The sequence below is a fragment of the Chelonoidis abingdonii genome, chromosome 3 (genome assembly GCF_003597395.2).
Source record: "Chelonoidis abingdonii isolate Lonesome George chromosome 3, CheloAbing_2.0, whole genome shotgun sequence".
NCBI lineage: Eukaryota > Metazoa > Chordata > Testudines > Testudinidae > Chelonoidis > Chelonoidis abingdonii.
In genome coordinates, this window is record NC_133771.1 from 153,382,657 (window position 1) to 153,410,522 (window position 27,866).

General features: G+C 40.4%; 1 protein-coding gene across 1 annotated transcript in view; it reads left to right on the forward strand.

Moving 5' to 3' along the window:
* The window catches only part of LOC116819066 (latent-transforming growth factor beta-binding protein 1-like), a 159,000-nt gene that overhangs the window by 91,291 nt on the left and 39,843 nt on the right, over window positions 1–27,866 (forward strand). Inside the window, exon 4 of the mRNA XM_032770472.2 lies at window positions 11,418–11,593. Coding sequence (XP_032626363.1) covers window positions 11,418–11,593 — 176 coding nt within the window. The remainder of the gene's footprint in view (window positions 1–11,417; window positions 11,594–27,866) is intronic.

Sequence of the window (27,866 nt, forward strand, 5' to 3'; positions counted from 1 at the left end):
CCTTAGTCCATCTGGACCCCCTTCTGGGGATCAGTGATCAGCAGTCCTCCACTCCAGCCACCATGTGCAACCACACAACCCAATGTCTAATCCCTCTTGTCAGGGATCGGGCGTAGTCTATAATGGCCGCTCCCTACGGCCAATGGCTGGATGTACTGCAAGGAGGAAGGGGGGACCCAGGCCCGTCCTCTACTCTGGGTCCCGGCCCAGGGACTCTCTGGCATCAGCCTCGCTGTCCTTTCTTTCCCCTCCTCTGTCTGTTCCCCTGGGCCGCTTCCCCTACGGCCCTTTGCACCTACTAGGCTCTTCCCTTCAGGGCCTGCAGCCTGGCGGCTATGGGCTAGAGCCTTCTAGCCTTCCTGAGCCTGCCCAGCACTGTGCTGTCTGTGGTGTTAGTCTCCCCCTTGGAGATTGACCTTCCCCTGTCGAAGGCCTGGGACAGGCTGACTGCTTCTACTCTGGGCAGCTTTTATATATGGGTGAGCCTGGCCCTGATTGGTTCCCTCCAATCTGGGCCCTGACTGGCTCCCCCAAGCCCTTTTCTGATTGGCTCTCTGGCCTGTCACAGCCCCTTCTCCCAGGGAGTGGGGCAGTCCGCCCCACTACAGAAACATAAACTGTTGTACATGGATTTCGGAATACTTTTGGGTTACCCCTCTTCTCTTTATAAGCACTGAAAAATGTTCAAAATCTACCAAGATCTCAACTTTAATATATCTTGCATACAAATAGAAATTTAAACACTCGATGGGTGTAGCACTTACCATATTTTAGAGTGTCTGAATTCTCTTTTGTGTTGATACAATATTTTATACGGCTATACAGCCCTTTTCTCCACAAGAAAGATATTGTTATACTGGCATAACACCTCAGCTGGTCACTCTTACTTTGCTTTGAGTGGCTTTTTTAATTTAGTTTAAACCCCTTCCAGGTGATATAAACTAAAACTAAAAAAGTCACTTTTGTCCCAGAAAAGCATCTACACTGGGTTTATACTGATATAACTGTGTTAGTTTAAATTCATACCTTACAGTGAAAAGAGAATTTTTCTGTGTATACAAGGCCACAGTACTCAGTGTATGTAATTACCTTTGATCAGACCGAACTGGAGACTTTTTCTTCTATTTTCCTGCACAATTGTCTTTAGAGTTGCCAACCCTCCAGGATTGTCCTAGAGTCTCCAGGAATTAAAGGTTAATTTTTTATGAAAGATTGTCGTGTGATGAAACCACAAGGAATACAGCCAACCAAAATTGGCAACCCTAATTGTCTCAATTTATTCAGTGTATTTATAGTTCTGCGAATGTTGGTCCTGGTGTATATTCAGTGTGGCATGTGTATGCACTCTGTGTGTCCTGTGTCAGAGAACAGGACATGGGCAGTCGTGCCTGGTGGTTGAAGCAGGAGTTACATCTAGAGCAGGAGTCAAGTCTAGTGCTTCAAACAGGAGGCAGTGGCCAGGAATCAGAGCTGAAGGTCAGAACTGAAGTACTTACAATGATGCAAGGCTGGGGCCAAGGCAGGAGTAGGGCTGGAGCAAAATCTCAGTTTAAAAACAAACTTTTGAATGAAAAAGCAGCAGAGTCCTGTGGCACCTTATAGACTAACAGATGTATTGGAACATGAGCTTTCATGGGTGAATACCCACTTCGTCGGATGCATGTAGTGGAAATTTTCAGGGGCAGGTATAAATATGCAAGCAAGAAGCAGGCTAGAGATAACGTGGTTAGCTCAGTCAGGGAGGATGAGGCCCTCTTCTAGCAGTTGAGGTGTGAAAACCAAGGGAGGAGAAACTGCTTTTGTAGTTGGCTAGCCATTCACAGTCTTTGTTTAATCCTGAGCTGATGGTGTCAAATTTGCAGATGAACTGGAGCTGAGCAGTTTCTCTTTGAACTCTGGTCCTGAAGTTTTTTTGCTGCAGGATGGCTACCTTTAAATCTGCTATTGTGTGTCCAGGGCGGTTGAAGTGTTCTCCTACAGGTTTATCTGAAACTAGAAACTTCCTATTTTTAATGTGATAACTTTTCAGATATTGCTTAAAGATTAATTGCTCCTGCACTGTGACTTTGTGAAGTATACCCTGGAAGAAAGATTTTTTGCTGAGATATTCAACTTTTCTAATGAAAATGCTAACTTAACCTTTACTATTCTAGCACAAATACAACACAATATATATGTTGTGATGCTTGGACTATATCCCAGTGACAAGATTTCATCTATACATTTCAGTTTAATATGCAATTTTTATGAGACTGAACAGAAGAATGGAAAGTTTTGAACGCTCCCTGTGTTTGAAGACATTGTGAAATAGGCCGTATATTATTAGCACAAAGATATGAAGAAATCTACATACTTATCAGTTTGAAAGTTAAACCTTGTCCACAATATTTTTAAATATAGATAAGCAATTTATTTGAAGAAGAAAACAGCAGTCAGAGGCCAGGGTGCACTAATGACTGTATTTTTTATTTAAAAGGAAGGAAAAATATTGGTTATATTTTCATCCTTTCGAAATCCAGACCTGAATAGTTTCTTAATTATCACAAGAGTTTAAGAAAGATCAAATAATCTTTTGTTATTGACTCTTCCATTTTATTTTGGAGTGAGTGTGTAAGAGAGGGAGGGCATTGTCCTTTGGGGCCATATAGATTGTTCTTGCAAATCAGTATTCCTTAATTATTACTAGATGTGGGGGCAGAGCATGAAATAATCAGACTTACAGTAAATAACATGAATTTAGAAGGAGGCAGCCTGAGTCAGGCTTGGCTTATTTAGTCTAGACAGGACTTTTCATGCCAAATGTTGCTGCTTTCATTTCTGCCTGCCAAATCTGTTTGATAAAGGCAGTCCAGGAATGCTATATATCGGAGTAAGAAAACTTTCTTTTGCATGCAGGTTACTTAGTGACATTGAGGGTTATTCCTCCCGTGATGTGCTTTCATAACTTCATAAATATTTGTGATATTGTATGGATGCATTGAAGGGAGAGATGGCACAATGAGAGATCTGTCATGTGGCTCATACACACTTTCGCCAAGGAGCTCTTATTAGTCAAATGTATTTAAGTTAATATCCATTTTAACAATTTATTTACCATCTAACTTGCACATATATTGCAGCTATATAAATCTATGTGAAATTAAATTTTATTTCAAGATCATGCTTGATTTATGCAATTCTTAATTTTAATCTTGCAAAATAGCATGTATTATAGTAGCATTAGTATTATTTACATTTACATGGCAGTAATGCTCAGAGGCCCCACTGAGCTATGTCCTGTCCAGACTCATAGGAACTTATAGTCAGAGAAGATAACCAACTTTTTAAAGTTGGGGGCAGGGAGAGTGGGAAACAGTAAGATGTATGGTGCTGTTTATAAATAATTAAAAGAAGGGCCAGTTATCTTCAGCGGTCACTCAACTTGCCTATCACTAATTGGTTGATTTCTTATAGGTGTCATGATACATTCGCTTTGAGGAGAGTTTTTTATTTTGAGGCAGTAAACAAATGAGACTTCAGAGTTTTTGTGACTAGGAAGGCTGAGTAAGAGGGTGTCAAAAGACGTGAGGAGAAGGGGAGAGGAGAAGAAGAACATATTTTATGGCCTGAGTACATATCAGTGTGGATCCCACTATTCGGTGCACATGTATCTTATGCACACAAGATTGGATTTTTTTTTTTTGAATAGCAGTGTCCATTGTGGCTGTGCATGCACCTTCCACCACCTAATGCTCACATAAAGTGTGGAGCAGCTGCTACCCTGGCTTAGTTTCCTCTTCCCACGGCTGGCAGCAGGACTGAACCCAGCGAGTGTTGAAGCTGCTATTTCTACTGAGCTCAAACTCATCCTTTTTCAACAGTTTAGTGAAGAAAACCTGTCTCCACATTCCTTATTCTTTCTTTTCTTAATTTGAACATTCTGAAGGAAATGACACGACAACCCTCTTTCAGTGGGGCAAGGTGCTTGGTCCCTACTGCAAGGACCGTCTTTAAATTCTTAGTGTATAAAAAGTGACTGAACCACAATGAGCTCATCCCTCCTGGGCAATCAGCATAGTTGATATCTATTCTGCCTGGGGGAGAGTCTCATCCCAGATAAGTATTTGGTGTGTAAATCCTTCTCCTCAAGGACTTGCAAGTCAAGGGATACACTTGTCTAGAAGAGATCCTTTAGGAGTACAGGGGAAGAGGCTTCTATTCCTGATATTTCTTTATCCCAAAGAAGAAAGGTGTGTGGAGGGAGGTCCTATCTTAGTTTGGAGGAGACTGAACAAATACATATGTCACTTTAGAAAAGGAATCATTTCACCTCTGCAGGCTCAAGACTGGTTCATGGCTCTTGACTAGTCAGGTGCATACCTCCACATAACCAATCACTTGGTCCACTGGAAGCACTTGACTGTTCACAGTGTGGTTAAGGCATTACCACTGCAAGATACTTGCACTCAAACTGTCCACAGTACTGATGGTCTTTCTGAAATGCCTAGTAGTGGTAATCGCCCACCTGAGAAGGCAGGGAATTCACATCTACCCCTGCTTAGGTGCCTGCTCCTCATCCCCCTGCCTGGATGCTATCAAATTCTGCTCATTCTTCATCTCCTGAGAGTCAGCAGCAGCCTAGTGGATTTCCTGTGTGGGCAATCAATGGCCAGTCACAAATGGTTATCGCACAGATCCATTGTAGAATCAGTGTTCCATCATTTGTGAGGACAAAGTCAAGTGTCAGAGCTACTGTTCTAGAGGAAGCTTGAGTCCAGGACTGTTACCAGGTGCTTTCCTTTTGCATTGGAACAGAGGCCTACTCTCTGCCTTTCTACCAGTTTCCCTAATTCTCAGGATGATTTCCAAGATCAAAAGAGGCAAAGCCATGATCATTCTCACAGCTCTGGCAGGGACAGTTTTGTCTGATAGAGCTGCTGCAGATGTCCCATCAGCCTCTTATGCACCTAGACTCGTCTCACAGCACCACAGCCAGATACTCCATCCAGACCTAGAGTCACTGCACCTGACGGTATAACTGTTGGCTGGTTAAGTACCATGGCTAGAGACTCTCCCAACACATCCGGGAAATCCTGAATCAGAGAAGGAAAACATCTACCAGAAGGACATACTCATCTGAATGGAAGACGTTCTTGATTTGGGGACATACCATGTCCAGGCTTTGCTACTGAAGATCCAAGACTTTTAGTTACACTTAAAACAAGCCAGCATGTTGTTCAGCTCCAATAAGATTCACTTCACAGAAGTCTCATACTCCCATCCAACTGTACTGTCACATTTGGTTCCCCTCTCTCCATGGTACAGAAGTTTCTCAAATGGCTATTGCTTGCTTAACCACCTGTTAGAGAACCAGCTTCCAGCTGGGACTTCAGTATAATCCTGCAGCTCAAGGAGTCTCCCTTCAAACCTCTCTGAATGGTCCTTATATGATATAAGCCTTCTAGGAAGTGTACAGTTGTCACACTTCTTGTACACTGTTTATTCAGTCTTTGGTTTTCTGGTACACACTTCCTGCTGGGGCAGAAACAAGCCAAGGAAAGGGCAGTTGCAGGCTGCAGCTACACAGAGTGGTAGAAAGTTGTTACCTGTTGTTATAGTCATAATAAAAGGTTTATCCTGACAGTGATCTGCTTTGTCAGTAAGGGCATGTCTACATTTACAGCACCGTAGTGCTCAGTGTGAAGATGCTACCTCCACTCCCCTCAGTGGAGGTATCCGCCTCCCTGAGAGGTGGTAGCTATGTTGATGGGAGAAGCCTTCCCAGCAACATAGCACTGTTTACATTGGGGGATTAGATCGGTATAACTTCACCACTCGGAGTGTGGATTTTTTACAGCCTTGAGTAACGTACTTATACTGACATAAGTTCATAGTGTAGACCAGAGCTAAGATACTGTGTGTTACCAGAAGTGGAAGGCACAGCATGCAGGAAGATCCAGAGAGAGGTAACATTGAAATGGCTGCTACAGAGCCCATGTAACTGCTCCACCAGCCCTGAGAATCAGGGGAAATGCTGAATACAGCGATTTGAGCTGGATATGAAGGCCATAGGGGCAAATAAACTGGAGGATGAGCAAAAGATTGCTCTTCCCTTAATGGTGAGAGGTGCGGAATCCCTAAATGTACACAGTACATTCCATACAGAGGTGGTGGGGAAAGAGAAGAAAGCTTTCAGAAATAATGAAAATGTTTTGAGGATCATGGTGTTCCTAGTAAAATGTTACTTGAGAGAGAGAGAGAGCTGTTCTGGATGAGAACACAGAATGAAGGAAAAGCCAACAGAGGAGTTTGTTACAGACTTAAAACTAATAAGTCAGTTGTGTGAATATGGAATATTAAAACTCTCTGATTAAAGACCAGATTGTCCTAGGATATAACAATAAAAGTATCTGTGAATGGTTACCAAGGGAGGTGGATTTGACACTAGAAAGGGCAATATGTATTTTCCAAGCAGCAAAAAAACACAACTAAAAAGTGTAGAGAAAGGCATAGAGCATTTGACTGTGAGTACGATAACTTTTCCCTTCCTGGTTTAGCTAACAGAAATTAAATTGGCCAAAGACCAAAACCTGGAAAGCAGGAATGTGGCAACCATCATGAGTATAGGAAATGCCCTGCATTCTGGCAAATATGTAGAAATAGTTATAAACCCAACCATTATGCTGAAAGGTGCAGAGAAAGCAAAAAATTATATGTATTAATTGCACAAAAGTTTCCTCAAGTGAAGAACAAGAGTTATTTTTAAGCACAACAGAGGAGGCTGAAAATGCAAAAGATGGACTAATTAAAATGTGAACAAATGGCACATATATGACATACAAGATAGACACTGGGGCACAAGTAAACGTAATAACAGAAACTGAAATAGAGAGACGTAAGGAGCACATAAAAGTGGAAGAGGCAAAAGTGTCCGGGAAAGACTACAATGGAGCAACAATTCCAATATTGGGAGAGTGCACATCAACAGTTAAAGATAAAGGGAAATTGATAAAACAAGAATTTATGGTGGTACGCAGAGGCAAGCAACCAGTCTTGGGTTTACACATGCTTGAGGTGCTTAGTCTTGTTAAGAGGATGTATACGAGAGTGAGTCAGACAACATAGAACCAGATATGAAAATATTAATGACATCTTATGAAGATTTAATCACAGGACATGGGTGCCTCCCAGTAACTTCTAAGACACCAGAAGTATTTCACCGTACAATGATCCAGAGGGTGGACAGTCTAGCAGGTGTGAAAGTGTACATTGATGATGACCTAATTTGGGGCAATACTGCCATTGGCCATTTGGGAGAGGCAAGATGGGTTAGCTAATTTCTTTTATTGGACCAACTTCTTAAAAGTTCTGTTCAGTTTGAAAGCTTGTCTCTTTCACCAGCAGAAGTTGGTCCTATAAAAGATATTACTGCCCCCACCTTCTCTCACTAATATCCTGGGTCCAGCATGACTACAACAACACTGCAAACATTGAACATCTGTGATGACTGAAGAGAGATTGCAAGACGTTTGACCTTAAAATAAAAAAGTCAAACGTCAGTTTCAAAATAACATGTTTGGGATAAAGAATGACCTCCAAAGGACTCTTACCTGATGAATCAGAGTCATGCAAAACTGAACGTGTGGAAACCTGAAGATAAAAAGGGAATTAAAAGACTGTAGGCATGTTGAATTGTGTCAGCAAATTCATACCTAACTGTACAGTTCTCACAACTCACCTAAGACAGCTGCTTCACAAGGGCATTTTTGAGCCACTGAAAGACATCAGATTCTCCACAGCTTCCTTCAACGGAGCGTAGGGAACAGTACTATTACAGTGTAATGGAACTGATTAGCTGTCAGTGTCACGTGCACGTAGGGCTGTGACAGCCATAGAGAAAATGTTTGCACTAATTGAAAAAGTGACACTAGGTCTGGGATATGGTTGTACAAGATTTCACAACTTTATCTCTGGTTGTAGCTTCAATGCAGAAACTGATCATAAACCACTGATTGCAATACAGAAAAAGGGACTTGGAGAAGCAACACCAAGGATGCAGTAACTACTTTTATAAATACAGAAGTATGATGTCAGCCTGGAGTTCCTACCTGGATGCCACTTAGTAATGGTTAAACATACCCTCGAGCATGTGCTCTATCTGACAATACACAACCTGATATCTGGATCAATCAGTGAACATACATGTGACTATGATAAGTGTCACGCTGTATCTCCAGGTATATGACATGAATTGGAGACAGAAGCAGCTAAAGATGAAATGCTGCGGGCAGTAGTATAAGTGATAAGTAAAGGTGGAGACAAAATCAGTACTTCCCAACTTCCTGTTCCCACTATAAAAATGAGCTTTCAGTGATCTCAGGAGTCCTCTTGAAAGGGATCCAGACTGTGGTTCCCACAGTGATGTGAAGGAAAACATTGGAACAAATACATGAAGGGGACCTAGGAATGACCAAATAAAAAAAGGAGAGCTAGAGAAGTTGTGTTCAGACCACAGATAAATATTGACATTGAAGAAATGGCGGTTGGAATGTCAGAAGTACAGAGATTCTCAGCAGAAAGAACTAGTTATATTTCATAAAAATCTTGCAGCTCAATGGGAAAAAGTAGGAATTGATATGTTTAACCTTAAAGACATAATCACCTGGTTATAATGGACCTACGTGACCACTTTCCAGAAATAGTCATGCTTGAAGATACCACAGCAGCAACAGTTGCACAGGCACATTAAATCTGTATTTGCATATCATGGAATTTGAAATATAGTAATAATGGACAACAGACCACAGTTCAAAAATAGGGAATTTCTGGACATTCATCTAATCCGACATATCTTCAAGCCAATGGATTAACTGAATGTGGAGTATGTATAACAGGGGTCGGTAACCTTTCAGAAGTGGTGTGTCGAGTCTTCATTTATTCACTCTAACTTAAGATTTCGCGTGCCAGTAATACATTTTAACGTTTTTAGAAGGTCTCTTTCAATGTCTATATTATATAACTAAACTATTGTTGTATGTAAAGTAAACAAGGTTTTCAAAATGTTTAAGAAGCTTCATTTAAAATTAAATTAAAATGCTGCTCTTACGCCACTAGCCTGCTCAGCTCGCTGCCAGCCTAGGTTTCTGTTCACCTAGGTCGGCAGCGGGCTGAGCCGGGCCTGCAGCTGGGACTGCAGACCTGATGGGGGGGGTGGGTTCAGGGGTCAGGACAAAGGGTTAGGGAGTGTGAGGGGTGCAGGGCAGAAGGCTGGGTGTGTGGGGGGGTTGAGGGGTCAGGGCAGAGGGCTGGGTGTGGGTGGGGGGTGCAGGGCAGAAGGCTGGGTGTGGGGGGTTCAAGGGTCAGAGGAGAGGGATGGGGGTGTGTGGGGGTGCAGGGCAGAAGACTGCGTGTGGGGGGGTGTTCAGGGGTCACAGCAGAGGGATGGGGGGTGTGTGAGGGGTGTAGGCAGAAGGCTGAGTGTGTGTGTGGGGGGTTTCAGGGGTCAGGGCAGAGGGCTAGGGTGCTCGGCTCGTGGGGGTGCGCCCAGCCCCCTGCCTTGAGCGGCTCACGGCAGGGGTCTGGAAGGGATATGCCCTGTTCCACCCCCTTCCCGAATGCTGCATTCCTACCTCTCTCTGCGTCCTCTGTGGAGCTGTGTGCACGCTGCCACTCCTCCCTCTCCCCCTCGCAAGGGCCATTAGCTGATCGGTGCAGGGAAGGAGAGGAGGAGGGGCAGGAAAGCACCACGCTGGGGGAAGAAGCAGGGGAGCGGGAAAGCTTGGCTGCTGCAGGACCAAGCTTCTGCCTCTTGCCCCCACAGGGGAGAGCAGTGGGCAGGGGGGCTGAGTGGGGCTGGGGGCCGGGACCGTGGCAGGCAGTTGCATGCCATTCAAAATCGGCTTGTGTGCCGATTTTGGCATGTGTACCGGCATGTGTACCGTAGGTTGCCAACCGCTGATGTGTAGTGAAGAACTTGCTCAAAAAAGCATTGGATACAAGATAAAGATCCATCTTTAGCACTACTCAATTTATAGAGCTGCATCGCTGAAATATGGAAATTCATCTGCTGAACTTTACAACAGATGTAGAAATACTTGAGTACCTGATATGGAACAAAAAGAAAAGATGAGTAATAGTGAGGAAATGAGTGGGAAAGTACAGTCAATAAGAGAGCAAGATCCCTTGTGCAGTTAAAAAACAAAGACTTGGTGAGAATTTGGAAAGCACTGGTCAGTCAAAAGTACAGTGATCAAAGAAGTGTACCTCTCTCATACTCAGTGATCACAGATGAAGGCAAAATCTTCTGAAGGGATTGTAACCATTTGACAACTTGAGAGAAATAAATGAAGTGAAAACAGACATACAAGGTGAAAACACTTCATCAGAGGCAGGAAGAAAGCCAAGTAGCAACCTGTAAGCATGGTGTGACCCTGATGAAGCCTAGAGTAAGATTCTGGCTCTGGTGCTGGCTAAAATGGCTTGGGGCCATTTTTTGGTTCCTGCTGCCTTCAGAGAGGCAGGTCTTTTTACGTTTCTTGCAAATAAACAAGATTGCATCAAAGAATTTACCAGACTTGATCATAAATTTCTACTCCTAATTGGGACATCCCTAGGGCCCTGAACTTTGACTAGTTGCTCAGGTCAAAAAAGGGGTAGTAATAATTACAATAAAAATACCTCCTTTAAAACACACTTTTAAATGGTAAAGATTTTCACTGTTAATCCATATTAAAAAGGAGGGCTCACTGAATACATTTTTTTAAAATTATTTCATTTTGTCAGTAGACTAGTCACCCTGGTCCAAATTTAGACATGATTTAAATAGAGAGGTCCATTAAAGAGGATAAAAATGTGTAAAGTGATTGTAAACTTAAAATGCTTTAGCTCATAAGCCAACCACTAACTGACCAAGGAAGAAACTTCCCTAATGAGCAAGTTATGTAATTATTTCTTGTATCTTCAGCTGAAGTACTTGGTACAAGCCATTGTAGGAAACAAGAGAATGGCCTAGATGCATTGCTACTTGTCTGATCCAATCTGGAAATTCCTATGTTCTAACAAAATTAAGTTCTGACTTGGACTTCTGAGGAGAGATTACCAAAAATATATATACAGCTGAGGGGGCAATCTGTTAAATGATGTCGATACTTGCTAGGAGTATCATAAGACAATCTCTGCAAGTTTAATAGATCCCCTTTGTATGATGAGCTATGGACTGACAAGGCCAGGAGAATGCTAGAGGCATGACTAGGTAGAATGAATTGAAACTCAGTTGCTATGTTTCAAAGCCAAATACTTTTATCCAGTAAGTTTTCCAAACTTTATTTTGAGACCTTAAAATGAGTACAGATGCATTATTAATAATTTTGTGTGTGGTGTGTGTGTGTTTGCTTCCATGGTTAATTTATTTATTTCCCCTCTTTGTTTCCCTTAAACAGAATGATACCCCTTTCATCTCAGACTTTGATGATGAATCTTCATCATGGCCAGACACAAGAATATGTGATCAAACCCAGATATTATCCTGCAAAGAAAGTGATTTCAGGAGAACAATCCGCTGAGGATTCATTGCCTCTAAGAATGGGCCAGGATCAACTTGCATCACCTTTCCGTTGTGAGTAAAACTGTAAACAAATAGCATAGAGAAAACATAGTTTCAAATCTTGGTGATATTTTGTATGATGTCTGGATGGCTCTAACACGTCATAACATAAGTCAAAATAATAAAAAAACAAGGTAATTTTCATACAAACAAGATGGTCATTAAGTATGGTTTCCTGTTTATAAAAAAACATTGAACCTGACTCATCTTTAGAATTATGTAATGGTATTTCCACATCATGTCTTCTGTTCAGATAAAAAATGCTCTGTGAACTCTGCTAGATTTAGATATAACAGAGTAAAGCCAATATAAACTGACAGATCCCTTCCTACAATCTTATATCCAGAACACACTTCTTGAGAAGCTGGCATTCTGATCGTTGACTTTTTTTTAATGTTTAATTTATTATGTGTTTATGTACTTTTGCACAAGTAAGGAGAGCTTTTACTTTGTATTTGTAAAGAATGGTTGTATAGGTGCCCAGCTTTGTTGCCTTGGCTTATGTCCCATCATGTGGACAGCTCAAGGATAAGCTCCGTCTTAAAGGGCGGAGACTATGATGAATTGTGAGTTAGGCATTACAAAGTGACTGCTGGCTTGATCCAAAGAAATGTTCTGCACATTGAAAGGTCATGCAGTCAATTTGAGGAAGTAAGGTGCTTATCTCCTATTCCCAACAAACTTTTTCTGCCTAAACTTGATTTCATTATATGTTAATGGTTATGTATTGTAGTAGAGAGAAACAGTTTCTGCTGTGAATTTAGAAAGAAGGAGCCTCAGACTAGTGAGAGTAGTTGAAAAGCTGTGAATATAGCTTCCACATGCCAGTTCTCTGTTTATTTCACTATGCTATAAATCCATTTTAGTTTGTTTAGATATTTATATTTAAATACAAACAAAAAGCGTATCCACAGTTTTGGGTGCACTGACAATTTAATTAAAATCTCAAGCCACACAAGACTAACCACCCAGCAACATAATAAACAACAATGAAATTAACATAACCAGATAATATTTCAAAGCAACAAAATAAACTACCCACAGAACCCTATACCCTAACCTTTTCTCATATGATAGTCAGTCAGATTGACAATATCAAGTGATGGTTCTTAGAGCAAAGGCTGAACTTCAAGGCAGTTGGCAATCTGCCCTCTCTAAGAGAGGTGTTGTTAATCTCCAGCAATAATGGGCCCAGTCTTTCCTTGCTGGTCTTTACCATTATGGAAGGAACTCAGATTAGCACCAAACAAATCTTAAATTTTTCAGATGCTGTTATGTGTAGGAAAATAACTGTTTGTTTGACTCCTTTGCAGCCACAGCATAAAAATAACAAAATTATTCTGCAACGGCTACTCCAGGTATTCTCAAACTGGGGGTTGGGACCCCTCAGGGGGTTGCGAGGTTATTACTTGGGGGGGTGGGGGGGTGTCACAAGCTGTCAGCCTCCACCCCAATCCCTGCTTTGCCTCCAGCATTAATAATAGTGTTAATTATGTAAAAAAGTTTTTAATTTTTAAGGGGGCGTTACAGACAGAGGCTTGCTCTGTGAAAGGAGTCACCAGTACAAAAGTTTGAAAACCACTGGGCTACATGAATGTTATGTGTTTGTGTCTATGTAAATGGCTAATAGATAAAGTGCTAGTAAATGGCACTCAAGAATATGGAGCATAATTCCTGGATTTTATAGGACCAGTACAACTTTTTGTTGTGCTCTGCAAATGACTTCGTCTGTGCAACGCTTTACATCTCCTCTTAATATCAACTGGCAGCCCTAGCAAATAGCAAATCCCCTGCCAATACTCTAGCTGTCTTCCCTCTCACTTCATTTGTTGCAGGTCTTCCGTAAAGTAGAGTGACCTGTGAGAATAGTGCTGGAAAAGAGGATGCCTAATAGCCACCTCATTAATGGTGAAGTACAAAGGAGTATTATAAAGGCCTATCAAATCTCTGAGAGAGTGGCCTATTTGAGGAACAACATTCTCTCTGAGACCACTGGAAACTCTCTGGTTCTATTAACTTCTGGAGCCTGATAATTAAAAGAAGTTTCATGGCCTGACAAGACAAGTCATGAAGTAATTATAATTTCCAACTGCCTATTCGCCAGTCCCAACACCAGATCCAGAATGTGACCAACTGTATGAATTGTGGATTTAGTTTGGCTTCTAATTTCTAGAGGCATTACAGTGGATTCTGAGCTCAGAAAACTGCTATGTCTTTCAACATGTGATATTTTAATACAAAAATGACTGCTGCAATTTAGTTAAGTAACTATGTTTCATAAGAGTTCTGCTTAATTAAACCACTAGGAGGAGTAATGATGGCAATATGGTGGCATTCAGTTGAGCGAGAAGGGAAAGGTGAGGTCTGATTAGTAACTATAAAAATACCTAAGCTTTTCTCTCAACCTAAATTTTAAAAATCTACTGGTAGATAGAGGTTTTCTTTTAAATCCCATCTATCTTTAAATAACTTTTGAAAAAGATAAGATAAAAGAACAGCCAGATAAATATGTTCTGGGGCTAACCAGGAATTCAAAGATAACAATAAATAGAGTGCCAAACGATGCTGTGAGTTAAAGCTAATTCTCATAATTTCTGCATTCAGTTTTAAAGCACAGACGGCTGCTGTTTTGGTTGAAAGCCAATAAATGTGGGAGGGGAGGGTAAATCTTTTGGCCGTGATTTCGTCTATTGATTACTTATCTCCTTCTTGTGTGGTATAAATTGTTCTTTCCAAGTTAGAGTCTGACACCAGGAAGCAGGTCTACTTTTGATCTTGATAAATTCTACTGCCAGGTTACAAGTTCACCCAGGAATTGTTTGACATTCTTACTGAACTGCATCCAACACTAACCCTGTCTGCTCAAGCAGCTTCTACTATGTAAATGTTAAATAATTTCATGAAATTTAAGCATCGGTTTCTTTTCTGAAATCGTACATTGGAAACTTCTGCTGATAATAGTATACAAAAACAAACCATGTAAGAGCTTGATAATTGTCAAATCAAAGAATGAGAGAAGCCAAACATTTTATTTCATGTGATAGTTTATTTTGGATTCCATTTCAGACACATTTTTTGGCTCAAAATATTTTTTTCCTTTTACACCTTGCGTCACTGATTGAAAGAAAATGACAGTTGTTCTACTTGCATTTGTTTGGTATAAAAGTGCTTTTTTGAGATTATCCAGTTTTACAATATTTATTTTCCTTTGTGGCATATTTTAATCTTTTCATCTTCAGAAGCTAGAATTGCATCAATTTGCAGTAGTTAAAGCCTAAGAACTGCCACATAGCTAGCTCATAGACTCTTATATTAAAAGTAAGCAAAATCCATCTGATCCTTATGTACAAGAAAGACTTAATTGTTTTAAAATGCCATATTTCTATATTGATTTCTGTTAACTCCTTAGATAGTTCCATTCCAACATGGTTAACATCTGAGGTTAAGTTGGTATAATATTTTATAAGTCCCAAGTAATTGCAGTATAAGACACACCTTCAAAGACAGATCTGCCTTGGGCCATTGTTAGCTTGAGAGGGGGCGATATAGACCCTGAGGGTATCTAAAGAGTAGAACTATCAACTCTTTTCCTGAGGCAGAAGCCCCTGTTGGCAAACCTGAAATTCATTGGCAGAGACTTCTGTTCTGTCAGACCAACACTACTAGGAGTGGATAGGGGAAAGACATACTCTGAAGCCAATAGGCAGAATGGGTTGTGGGACAAGTATAGCACCTGTGACATCTCCACCAGGTTTGCCGACAGGGGCACCTGCAGCTGCCCTGGGGCTCCACCTTCTTTAAAGAAGCGAGTGTAGAGGGGACATTGTTGTTGGATTATGACCTTTGGGCCAGATCTGCCCAGTTGTGTGATACAAATATCAATAAAATAGATAAGATACACATAGATGTAAAATGAACCATATTGAATAATTTTTCACAAGAGTTTGAGCATTTCCTGGTGGAACATTACCCCTTAATAACTCTGAGATGGAGGTGTTTGGTTTGTCTTCCCACTTCCAGAGCCTTCAGTGTTCTAGATTTACTAAAGACTGCAAAGAATGAAACAGGTGACTTTTGAGTAGTTACTGCTGAATTTGGAAGCATGCTAAAACTTTTTTTAAAATCCTCTAAATTCTGCTGAAGAGTTATATGAATGCCATACCAATGGAGCTTGAAAATTTGGTGAGCTCTCAAGATTATGTTGCTTATATGTTAAACTTTAGTGAGACATGAAATGCTGGGTTCCCCTCTACTGACCCCTCCAGGACCCGGGATCTGGACTGAGCCGTGCTCCATCCTTCTTCTGAGATAAAACCCTTCTCCTGCTGCTAGCCAATGCACTTAGTCCTGTAGCTCAAATGGTGGCACTAGATTCTGAAAGTTCATGGTTCAAACCCTATTGATGATGTGTGATGGAATGGCTATTACAGCTGCACATAGCAGAATTTGTTTATACCCTTTCCCCTTTAAAGAAACCCAATAGAGAGACTGATAAAATCCAGTGGATTTCTACAATCTTTGGAGGCTGGATTGAAATACATCAGCATGGGTTTTGATATAGCTAGTGAGGGGAAATAGCTTCCAAGCTGTTTCATAGCCCACCCAGCATGGGTGAACTATACACCAAAAATATTTAGATCAGACCCAGAGGAGAGGCCATGTCTATGGCCTGCTTTATGGGAGCTCTCCGCAAGCCAATAGATAATATCCAGAGAGCACACTGATTCCAGGAAGGTACATATCCTTGCAGATGAATTGTCATTTACCTGAACATAAAAATCCCCAGAGATAAAAAATTCTCAGAGATTCCAATGGTAACATTAGCACCAACTTAGAAAACTAACCTGTGAAATTCCCCATTTAGCCCCATTTATAAACCAGCAAGCAAATAAAACTTATAGAAATTCAGATAGGACTTTCTGCAAAAAAAAATTCCATTGAACTTTGCTCTTTTAAAACAGCTGTTAAATAAATATACACTAGTGAGCTTGAGTTTGAACTTGAATTCTGTAAATATTAGTGCTGGGTTGATGGCTTCTATAAATTAAATGCTATAGAGAAGTATAGACTAGAGGGACTCTGCGTTGTCTTCTAAATTCATGGATGTTTAAATGATAATGAAGTAACTCCGGAACAAAATGTACTCTGCTCCTGGCATTACTGTCAGCAAAATTATTGTGTTAATTACTTACTAGACATACCATCTGCCAGTAATAGGCAGTCTTCAAATTCATGCCGTTGACAAATTAGAAGGTACAAAAAAGAGAGATAAGCAAGACAGATTTCCACAGGTATTTTTTTTTCATTTGCTTCTTTTGATAAAGGCAAAATCTTTTGTTGGGACTGGGCCAATGCAGAATCAGGGAGCATAACCAATTGCCTGATTGTCCTTCCTGTGCTGCACTGAGCAGAACTCAGACACAGGGGAGAACTGAGCCTAAGAAGGAAAAGGATGTCCCCAGCTTTCCATAGGGGACCCAAGATAATATAAGAGTCCCACACTTTCCTGGAAGGAAAAGCTCTTTTAGGCTATATTTAGAGGTTTTAGGTTCCATTTGAGTCCTTTCCAGTTGGATTTATGGCTGCACTAAAGTCAGTGGGATTTTGCCATTGACTTCAGTGGGGCCAGGATATGACCCATGGTAACTAAGGCACCAATCTTAACAAGTGGAGAGATACAAAGATAATTTCAGTGAAATATTGAAAACTTTACTCAACACGTTTCCACCAGTGCTGAAACCTATGGTCCATTGGGATCTTAATCTCATTCTCTCCACCCTCACAAAGCCACCCTTTGAACTACTGGCAACACGCTCCCTCTCCCACCTCTCGTTGAAAGTGAAGTTCTTAGTAGCCATTACTTCGGCCGGATGAGTCAGCGAACTCACAGCCATGATGGCGGACCCCTCCCCCCCCAAACACACATGATATTCCACAAGGACAAGGTGTCCTTATGGCTGCACCCTAAATTCCTTCCAAAAGTGGTGTCTGAGTTCCACCTCAATCAATCTATCCACCATCTGGTTTTCCACCCCAAGCTATGCACCACCTCCACTGACAAGGCCTTGCACGCCCTTGACATCTGTCACACACTAAGATTCTACCTCCACAGGACTTGACTGTTTTGCAAATTGCCAAAACTATTTATGACCATCACTGACAGGCCAAAGGGCAAAGCCCTCTTGTCCCAGTGAATCTCCAAATGGGTCTTGGGATGCGTATGTGAATGCTACAAATGATCCAACATACTCCTGCCTAACAGTGTCACAAAGCACTCTGTACGGGTGCAGGCCGCCACTTCAGCCTCAGTGGCTGATGTATCCTGGCAGGATATATGTTGAGCAGTGGTGTGGCGATCTGTCCACTCATTCACGACACACTATGCCATCACACAAGCAGCAGCTACAGATGCAGTCATGGACCAGGCTGTACTGGAGACTGCACTTCCATTGGCATCCTCACATGCACTGTCTGCGTTGATCATTGCTCGCGAGTCATCTATGTGTGCAATAGGGCCCATCACTTGAAGAAGAAGAAGAAGAGGAGGTTTTTTACCTATAAGTGGAGGTTCTTTGAGATGTGTGACCCCTACTACCCCAACATCACCTCTGCTTTGGACTTGATTCTATAATGGTAAGAGGGAAACTGGTGAGGCGTTGATCCGCACTACCTCTTACACATTTGGCTGAGAGCAGAAGGAAACGCACGACACGTGGGTCAATGAATGCTGCTAAGAAACACTTATGGACGTACTCAGGTGCATAGTGCTCATGTACACCCATGTATGGAATATAGATAGTGAACACCCTCCAATTACAGGTACATAACCCAGTCATTCCAGGAATGGCCTTCAATTGTATGACCCATTATCTGGGTCCTGATTTGAGACTGCTCGGACCAGATTCTCAGAAGGGTTGAGCTTTCACGTCCCCATCTGAAATCAAGGGGAGTAGTAGATGGTCAGCGCTTCTGAAATATCAGTCCTTTGCTCTCAAAATAGGCATCCAGTCATTGTGACTTCCAGAGTTAGTGGATACTTTTGCAGATTTTTGCCTTAATCTTTTGTTTGCCAGAATTGCTCATCTGTAAAAGAGGGATACTAATACTTCCCTACTTAAAAGGGGTGTTCTGAAGATAAATTAATTTGTTTGTTTGAGGCACTGCACTATGATGATGAGCTCAGTAGGGAAAACCCATGAAGAAATAAAAAAAATCCTTATTTAGTTCAGGATATAAAGTAACCAAGGCTTGGGAGCCACACAATGAATGAGGAGGATAAAAATAAATATGGAACAGCTACCTGATTAATTAAGTCCTGTCCATTCTGTGAACTCATTGAGGCAAGGGTCCTGTAGAAAAAATACTATGGGATCATGTAATTAAAGACTGTGTCAGTGCATGAGGGAGCATGGACAAGCTTTATTCTGGCATTTCCTAACTTTTGAGAACTTGTCTTCACATTCAGAATATCATTCCTAATGTCACTTTTTTGTATTTTAATTAAAATTGCGAACTACACCTCTACCCTGATATAACACCACTCGATATAACATGAATTTGGATATAATGCGGTAAAGTAGTGCTCGGGGGCCTGGGGCTGCGCACTTCGGCAGATCAAAGCGAGTTTGATATAATGCGGTTTCACCTAAACGCAGTAAGATTTTTTTGGCTCCCAAGGACAGTGTTATATCAGAGTAGAGGTGTATATTTAATCAAGAATCAGCATCTTGCTTATCTAATCTATTTTCATGCCAATCACTGTGCTGTATAAGCACTGTGCTATTACTTCATCCATCGTTAAAACGCAACTACTTCTGGGATAGCAGTTGGAAAACTTTGATCAATAGTGCAAAACATTGTTACATTCTGGCTACTGTTCTAGATTCTATCTAACTGAAGTTTAGACAGCCTTTTGCATTATCTTTGAAATATTTCAATGATTCATTAAATAGAAAAACACAAATTGATTCATTATATGGTTATCCCTCAAATATGCATAGATATCTCCTGTACCTTTGTATAGAGGTTGCACATGCATCAGAATATTAATATGAAAATCATAAAACAATCGTTCTTTATTAATTATTGCTGCACATAATTGTTCCATGTTTATGGCACCTATGTGCATTGTGTTTTTAAATTATAAAGACTATTTATTATTGTGAAAAATATAGCAAGACTTGGAATTCTGTTAAGTGTAGAAGACTTTGAGTTAAAATTTTGTGATAACAATATATTTAATGCCTATGAAATTTTAATATGGATAAGTTCTTCTTTAAACCTCAGGCCTTATGCTATATTTGTGCATGATGTTTCACTGAAGACTTCATAGGTTGTTTTGGGGGTGGGGAGAAGGTGCAACTGGATCACCGTCTCCATTGCATGACACCATTCCCTGTCAATAAGTGTGGGAAAACAGTTGGGTTTGGGTACAAGAGGTGTTCAAATAATGAAAAAAGGCTTTCACAGATAGACATATGTGATGAAACATTATAGTGCAATTCTATTTTAGCTATTCAATATGTGTTGACTTTGGGGAAAATCTCAAACAGAAGCAAGTCTCAGTGGACTGAATATCCTTTTTTTCCTTCTCTTTTGATGTTTCACTTTAAAACAACATTGCATAAATAACAAAATAATTCTTCCAGTTGCTTGGCTTAACCAGTGAGACATTTCCCCCAAAAGATACACAGGGCTACATCTTAATATCTTTTCTAAAGAAGCTCTCCTCAAGGATTTTACGCCAGGCTGCGGCAACATCAGTTGACTATGCAGTAACTAAGCAAATAATCATTTGCCTTTTTTATTTAAAAAAATAGTAGCTTTGGCTACAGATACTATTAAAATTAATTCAAATTTACTAAAGTATTCAACAATACAAGAGTAATGTTTGTAAAGTTCTTTGAAATCCTTGGAGCATTATATAAATGCATCTGTACAAGTGCAAATTATTATTTTAATAACAATACTAAATCTTTAATAACAAAAATGAAAAACATCTACAATGGTATGTGATATGAGGAAAATATATTTACCAGATTCTCTAAACTTAGGATATGTGTCAGGTAGAATTAACTCAAAAAGAGAAATGGAATATAAGAACAGAGTCAGCATACAAGCACTGCAGACACAGTTTGAGAGCTTCTCTTAATGTACTGGAATTGCTAGAATTTCATTACTATTCTTACCAAACTATTTTCACAGATTTGTAGGAACGTTGAGGCTTAGTCAGCAAATGAAAACTTGCACACAAACACAAAAAGAAAACGTATTGCTAATTTGAATGTTCAAAAAAACCCTCATGATCATGAATTCGCTAATGACAGCAGATCCAGATTGTAGGCTTGGCTTGCCTCTTCATAGAAATTAATTTAAGTTGCAAACACCCCCCCCAAATGGAAGAACAGCTATGAACCTTTTAAAATATGGAAGCTGAAATTGATGAACGGTAGGCAAATACAGTTAGTATCTATCCTTTGGTTTTCTAACAATACAGGCATATATATTAAAGATTCTGGTCTACTTAACATGACTTGATAACTACAAGGAATGGCTCCGTTTACCATTTCAGTACTCTTCTAAAATGTTCTTAAGAGTTGCTTCCAGGTCACCCAGTGCTTAACCCTCGCTCGATCAGCATTGCAACAGCTTTTTTGAGAAAAAAGAGATTACAAGGATCTTAACATCAGAATTGTTGTTATACAAGTCTTAAATACCCAAAGTTAGTAGGAATTTCGTAAGTAGCTAAGAGTCGTCTTGTTTCACTCATAAAAAAATTGAAAATAGTTTTCTCTTGCAGGCCTGAGTGATGTTACTAACAGGCTATGTCTTCACAGGGATTAAACCTTCAGTGTCCGAAGTCAGCTGACTTGGATTCAGGTTCTGGGGCTGAAAACTTGCTGTGTAGATATTTGGACTTGGGCTGGAGTTCAAGCTCTGGGACCCAGCGAGAATGGAGGGTCTCCGAGCTTGAGACCGAATGTCTGCACAGCAATTCTTAGCCTCACAGCTCAAGCCAGCTGACCCCGGCCAGCCATGGCTGCACTGCATCGTCAATGACAAAGAATTACTGCAGGAGAACAGCCTGGAAGCAGCTCTTTATATTCTGTGAAACTAAGATTTCAGTGTCAGTGACATACCTATTTATTTTGGGAATTTATGCTAATAAACCAGTTCTGGGCTTTTTTCTGTGTTAAATGAGATGATTTTAATGGAGATTCAGTATATGGAGAGGACTGAATATATTCACAAGTTATCTCCCTGTTGACCTGTTTTTAATGGCTCATCCACATATGTCACCGTTTAGTTTGTTGACTTTCTTAGTACTTTTTAGTTGCTTGCTTCCTTTCAGTAAATGTAATGTTACATTAATGTGCTTTGTAAGCTCATATGCAGTTCCTCTTTATTTCACTTACTTCCTTGAAATGGTGGACAATTTAGTTTTCACCTTACATTCAGTATCATATTGAGGTAAAAACAACGAGGAGTCCTTGTGGCACCTTAGAGACTAACCAATTTATTTGGGCATAAGCTTTCGAGGGCTAAAACCCACTTCATCAGATGCATGGAGTGGAAAATAGAGTAGGGAGGTATAAATATACAGCACATGAAAAGATGAGAGTTGCCTTACTAAGTGGGGCATCGGTGCTAACGAGGCCAATTCAGTCAGGGTGGATGTGGCCCGTTCTCAACAGTTGACAAGAAGGGGTGTCGGCAGTGCCTCTCTGCCATGTATATTGGCCAAACCGGACTGTCTCTACCCAAAAGAATAAATGGACACAGATTAGACATCAAGAATTGTAACATTCAAAAACCAGTAGGAGAGCACTTCAATCTCCTTGGACACTCCATAACAGACTTAAAAGTGTCCATTCTTCAAAAAAAAAAAAAAACCTTCAGAAACAGACTTCAACGAGAAACTGCAGAACTGGAATTAATTTGCACACTTGACACCATCAAATTAGGCCTGAATAAAGACTGGGAGTTGCTGGGTCACTACAAAAACGTAATTTTCCCTCTGTTGATAATTCACACCTTCCTGTCAACTGTTGGGAATGGGCCACATCCACCCTGATTGAATTGGCCTCGTTAGCTCTACAAAAAGGTATTTTTCCTCTGTTGATATTCACCCCTTCTTGTCAACTCTGGAAAGTTTCCTATTAAGTCAGTGGCTTTTGGATCAGGCCCTTACACAGAGACATAATGATGACGATGACCTTAATAATCTGCTTTCATCCATCCTTGGACCACCTGAATCCTGTTGCATGTTAGTCCGTGTGGAAAGTTGTTGAGTTCAACAACTGATCACACATTCTTGATGTTTATTGCATCTTTATATGTTTTATTCTAGCCCTCAGTGCAAATCCCTATTTGGGATGTTGGGTAAAACCAGCAATGCCACTCTGCCTCTGTGATGACCAATAAATAATGCTGGTTTCTGTCCTGTAGCTTTGAAAGATAATCTGGTGCCAAGTCTGGATTTACTGATTTGGGTCCCCTACAAACATTAACCTTAGGAGTTAGATGGTATAATTTGATTATTCTTTCAAAAAACAAGATAAACATGACAAAGCAGAATTGAAACCATTTTGTTAGGCACCACAAACCGTCTGTTCATTATTTAGGCTGCTCTTTTTTGCTGGAATGCCCCAAAGCTTGTTGCCAGGAAACAATAACAGTATTGCTCACACTGCTATTAGGCATGTTTTTACATTGTTTTAAACATGGAAAAATGGCCATAGTCCAAAATCCTCTGTTTGAGGATACTGCACAGAGACTTGATGGTAGAAAAATATACAAGGAAGAAGAAAGGTGATTCATAAAAACCTTTTGACAGAGACCCCAGTTTCCTAACCCAGTCATGATCATTCATATGCTGCACGCTTTCGCAAATGAACAGAATCAGTTATAATTATTGTGCGCTTCTCTCTCGCTCAGACAAAAAAGTAGTGTCAGTCTCACTTTATCCGCAAGAGATCTCTGATGCAGAGGTGTATAATATAGTTACAAATTTCTTGAAAAACCACTTCAGCACTTGTGCCTGCATGTGTAGCAGCTACTTTTATGGTGTAAGAAGTGATGCTCATCATTGTGTAGGAGGGAAGGGCAGGATCAAACCTTTAACATTGTGGAATGAAGAAACTTTTTCAGAAGCTGTCTGGGTTAATGAAAAAAGATTACTTGGACAGAACAACTTTTGCTATGGTGAATTATTTAACCAAGATATGTTGTATACTTTCTATTTTATCTTAATTCAGTATTAACTACAAGAACTGAAGTGCAGACTTTTTTTATAAATGGGCCAGACGTGTTTCCATGCTTTGTGTAAGATTGCTTGTTTAATGCAATCAACACAAGTTGTTTGTTGTATACCCCATCTGTTCTTGAGAGTCTGAAGAGAACCTCTTTCCAAAGATCTCTTTCTGTCCACCTCAGAAGTACAGAGCCTCCTCCTCAACTCATCTACTCTCTCCCCTCTCTTTCTTTTGTATTACAGGGATACTAAGGAAGAAAGAGACACCAATAAATAAATAAAAATAAAGAAAAGAGCAAGGGCAGAAGTATGAAGTCTAAGAGCTCTGCTTCTTACTGGAGGGGGAAAATGAAAGGCAGAGCACCCAGTACTATGGCCAAATTATATAGAGCAGGCCAGCCATTGTGTCACACTGTCAGAAGGATGCTGGATTAGCTTGATCAGAAAAGAATGGGCTCCCCCGACAGGAGCATCTGCAGCTTTAGCATGCTGTCTGCCTGTTCTCGGCTTGTAGCATTGCTCCACAGCATACCCAGTGGGAGAAGTGGAGCTGAGAAGAGAATTTGTGAGAGTGAAAAGGAGGGCTCATATGTGGAGCTGGGGAGATTTAAATAAGGCAGTGGAGCTCGTGAGAACAGAATAATGAAGGGAGACGCAAAGATGTGGAGAGAAGAAGCACGTGAGGAAAAAAAGGGAGGTTAATGGAGGTGAGTACAGGAGACATGACTAGAGATGGAAGGAGTTATATGTGGAGGTGTAGCCTGAGTAGTCATAATGGTGACTATGAGCAAATATTGGAGAAATACAGGAGCACAGGTAGTAATGGCAGCACTGAACTTAAGAATGACATGGTGAGAAGGAAGCTATTAAGGCCTCAGTTCTGTCACCCTCCTGTTACATAATACCTTGCTCTGTGAGTAATCCTGTTGGCTTGCGTAAGGATGGCAGAACTGGATCTTTAGATAATAACAAATATATATCAAAGGTCTGGCAGTACTTAATGAAGAAGGCAACAATGAGACAATAGAACTATGGTAAAAATAATTGAGGGGCAGAGTTTTAAAAAATGGTAGGAAAAAGGCAACCAGTAGCTGGTGGCAACAATGTAATTGTAGAGGTTTTGCCACAACTCATTGAGAGAGTTTCCCAAATCCCTATTTCCTCTTATTCACAATATTTGTGTATATATGATCATTGTACACACACACTTTACATAATATAGTAGGCCAGTGGGTACTTTTTTATATAATACAGTCTAGTATAAGGCCATCTAGATCTTGGATGAACTAAAACTGTGGTGCTATGTCTAGTTTCCGTGATCAGCCTTGTTCCTCCCCACACCCTCACAGCTTTCTGGAAGTATTCTTACGAAGCTAGTGGAAATGGGATTGAATGTGGAGTATGCAAATGCAGTCAAACAGCATATCTAAAAAGAGGGAATATGTTTTATCTTTGCAAATAGGTGCCCTAAATCAATGCTGTTAAAGTATTAGTATGCAACTATGGAAAATCTTTTGGAATCCGTGAGTGTTCTAGTCTTTGTTGTGCACTCATGGCTATCATTAAAAAGAGTAAGGGCTATGACTTGTCTTTATACAGATAAGGTTTGAGTGGCAGAGATTTTCTTTCCATGATTGGAATGCATAAGGGCCACACAGAACTTCAGTCTTTGCGCTCAGAATTGTGCAGATACTGCTCCTTTCCTATTTCCCCAGGGGTGGCTGGCACCCTAAAAGGAATGTGGGGGGGAGGCTATGCTCACCTACATTGACCTGCAGAGTGGGGCTGCGCAGCTGTGAGAATAAGGTGACTCTTGTAGTGTTTAGGACTAGATAATGCATAGCTCAGAGTAAGGGTTCCCTGGACCCCCTAGAGTATGCTCACCATGCACATGAGCAGATTCAGGGAACCCTTACTCTGGGCTATGCTTTGGGCATCAAATTGAAATGTTTTTTGTCTAAATTCCTTTGCTCCTAATGTAAATTGATCTTCCACACCCTGACTGATAGAGGAACTGGGCAAAATCTTCTGGGAGTTTTTAAAGCCAGGGTTTAAATTGTTCTAATCTCTAACAAATCAACAAATTTCACCAATGATCAGGATGATTTGTTGTTCATGACTCAGTGGTGCTTTCCCTGTATATTGTTAAAGGTTAAATAGGTCATTATTAAACAAAAAGTATAAATAAACTTTTTACTTCCACAGTAGATTTTTATACAATGCCAGCTTTCCTTTTGGTTGAAAAAACCAATCTGTTGGGAAGAATTAAACCAAGTGGGGTGGTACAATAACTGGGAGAGACTAACTTTAGGAAATAAGTCATTTCCTTCTAAGTTTTTTTTTGTCAGCAATTAAAAAAAAAAGTTGGTCAACTAAAGAGTTCAAAAAAAATTGAATTTGTAGCTTAAGTGGGAGTACTTTTAACAAGAGAGGAAGACAGAAAAGATAGAGTTGCATTCTTGAGGTCTCTGAATTCTTTCAAGTTTATCTACTGTGTTTTGCACAGATATTTTCCTTGTTAAGACTGTTTGAAGTTGCCTTTAGCATCCCCATCATAATGTCTATGATCCTATGGAATGACTGGTTATTTAAAGGTACCTTCTAAATCACAAAAAAAATTAGTACTATAATGTAATCAAGGAACAAAAGTTGCAAGTGGAGACTCTTTTTCTGCCCTCAAAATATATATATAGGTATACGTGATTTTTATTAAATTTGTGGATAATTTGCTCCTTCCCATTCGTCACTCCACTTCACATATGGGATGATACAGTCTTCTTCATAACAAGAGCTGAGAATGGGCGACAGGGCATGGATCACTTGATGATGGATTACCTGTTCTGTTCATTCCCTCTGGGGCACCTGACATTGACCACTTCGGAAGACAGGATACTGGGCTAGATTGACCTTTGATCTGACCCAGTATGGTCATTCTTATGTTTTTAAGAGCTTGATCCTGCTCTTTTTGACATCAATAGCAAAACTCTCACTGACTTCCTTTAGAGTAGGTTCATGCATCAAATATTCACCATTTAAACTATAGAATGTCGTCATGATTAGGAAGCCTGCAGCATACTGTAACTGTGAGGATAGCCATGTGAACTTCAGAGGCATGTGTGTAGTTCAAGTAAATAAAATAATAATAATAAATAATAAAATATTCCACATACTCATAAAAGCAAAAAAAAAGAAAAAAAAGTATAATTCTTCTTCCAGAAAGCGAGCGGGACAGATCAGAATTATAGATAAAGTGACTCAGGAGGTTAACCTGAGGGATTCTTATACCTTATAACCCTGTGCCAGGTATGGCCAAAGTAGCCGTCAGGACCATCTGGTTCTAGACCTCGCTAACTGCCTCACTCCTCAGTGCATTCATTCTTCCTACTAAAATATAACAAACCAACCCCCCACTGTTCACAATGGAATGGGAGGGGGAATATTTTTGTTTGGCTTTTATTCTCCATTTCTGATGCTACTAGATTGTCAGGTCTTCAGGGTAGAGACTGTCTTTATCGTTGTTCATGGTACAGCACTGAGTACATTTTGAGTTCTATACTAAACAATTAATATATATTAAACATCTGACATGCTCATCACCACTCTATCTCAGCACCTTCCAGAGGAGAAGGAAAACAAAGTTAAGAATGCGTGAATATGTGATGCCAGTTTGAGATGAAACTTTGTTCTTAGTTGCATCTTTGCAACTCCATTGGGAATTTGGCCCAAGATAACTTAACAAACAATACCCATTTAGCACTGATTAGCACATGCCTCCAGCAGTCACTGTAGGCAGCGGTCTTGTGGACACGCAGAAATAACTGAAACTAGCTCTGTATAGCAGAAATACCGAAAGCAGCAAAGAATCCTGTGGCACCTTATAGACTAACAGACGTTTTGGAGCATGAGCTTTCGTGGGTGAATACCCACTTCGTCGGATGCAAGTGAGTATTCACCCATGAAAGCTCATGCTCCAAAACGTCTGTTAGTCTATAAGGTGCCACAGGAGTCTTCACTGCTTTCACAGATCCAGAC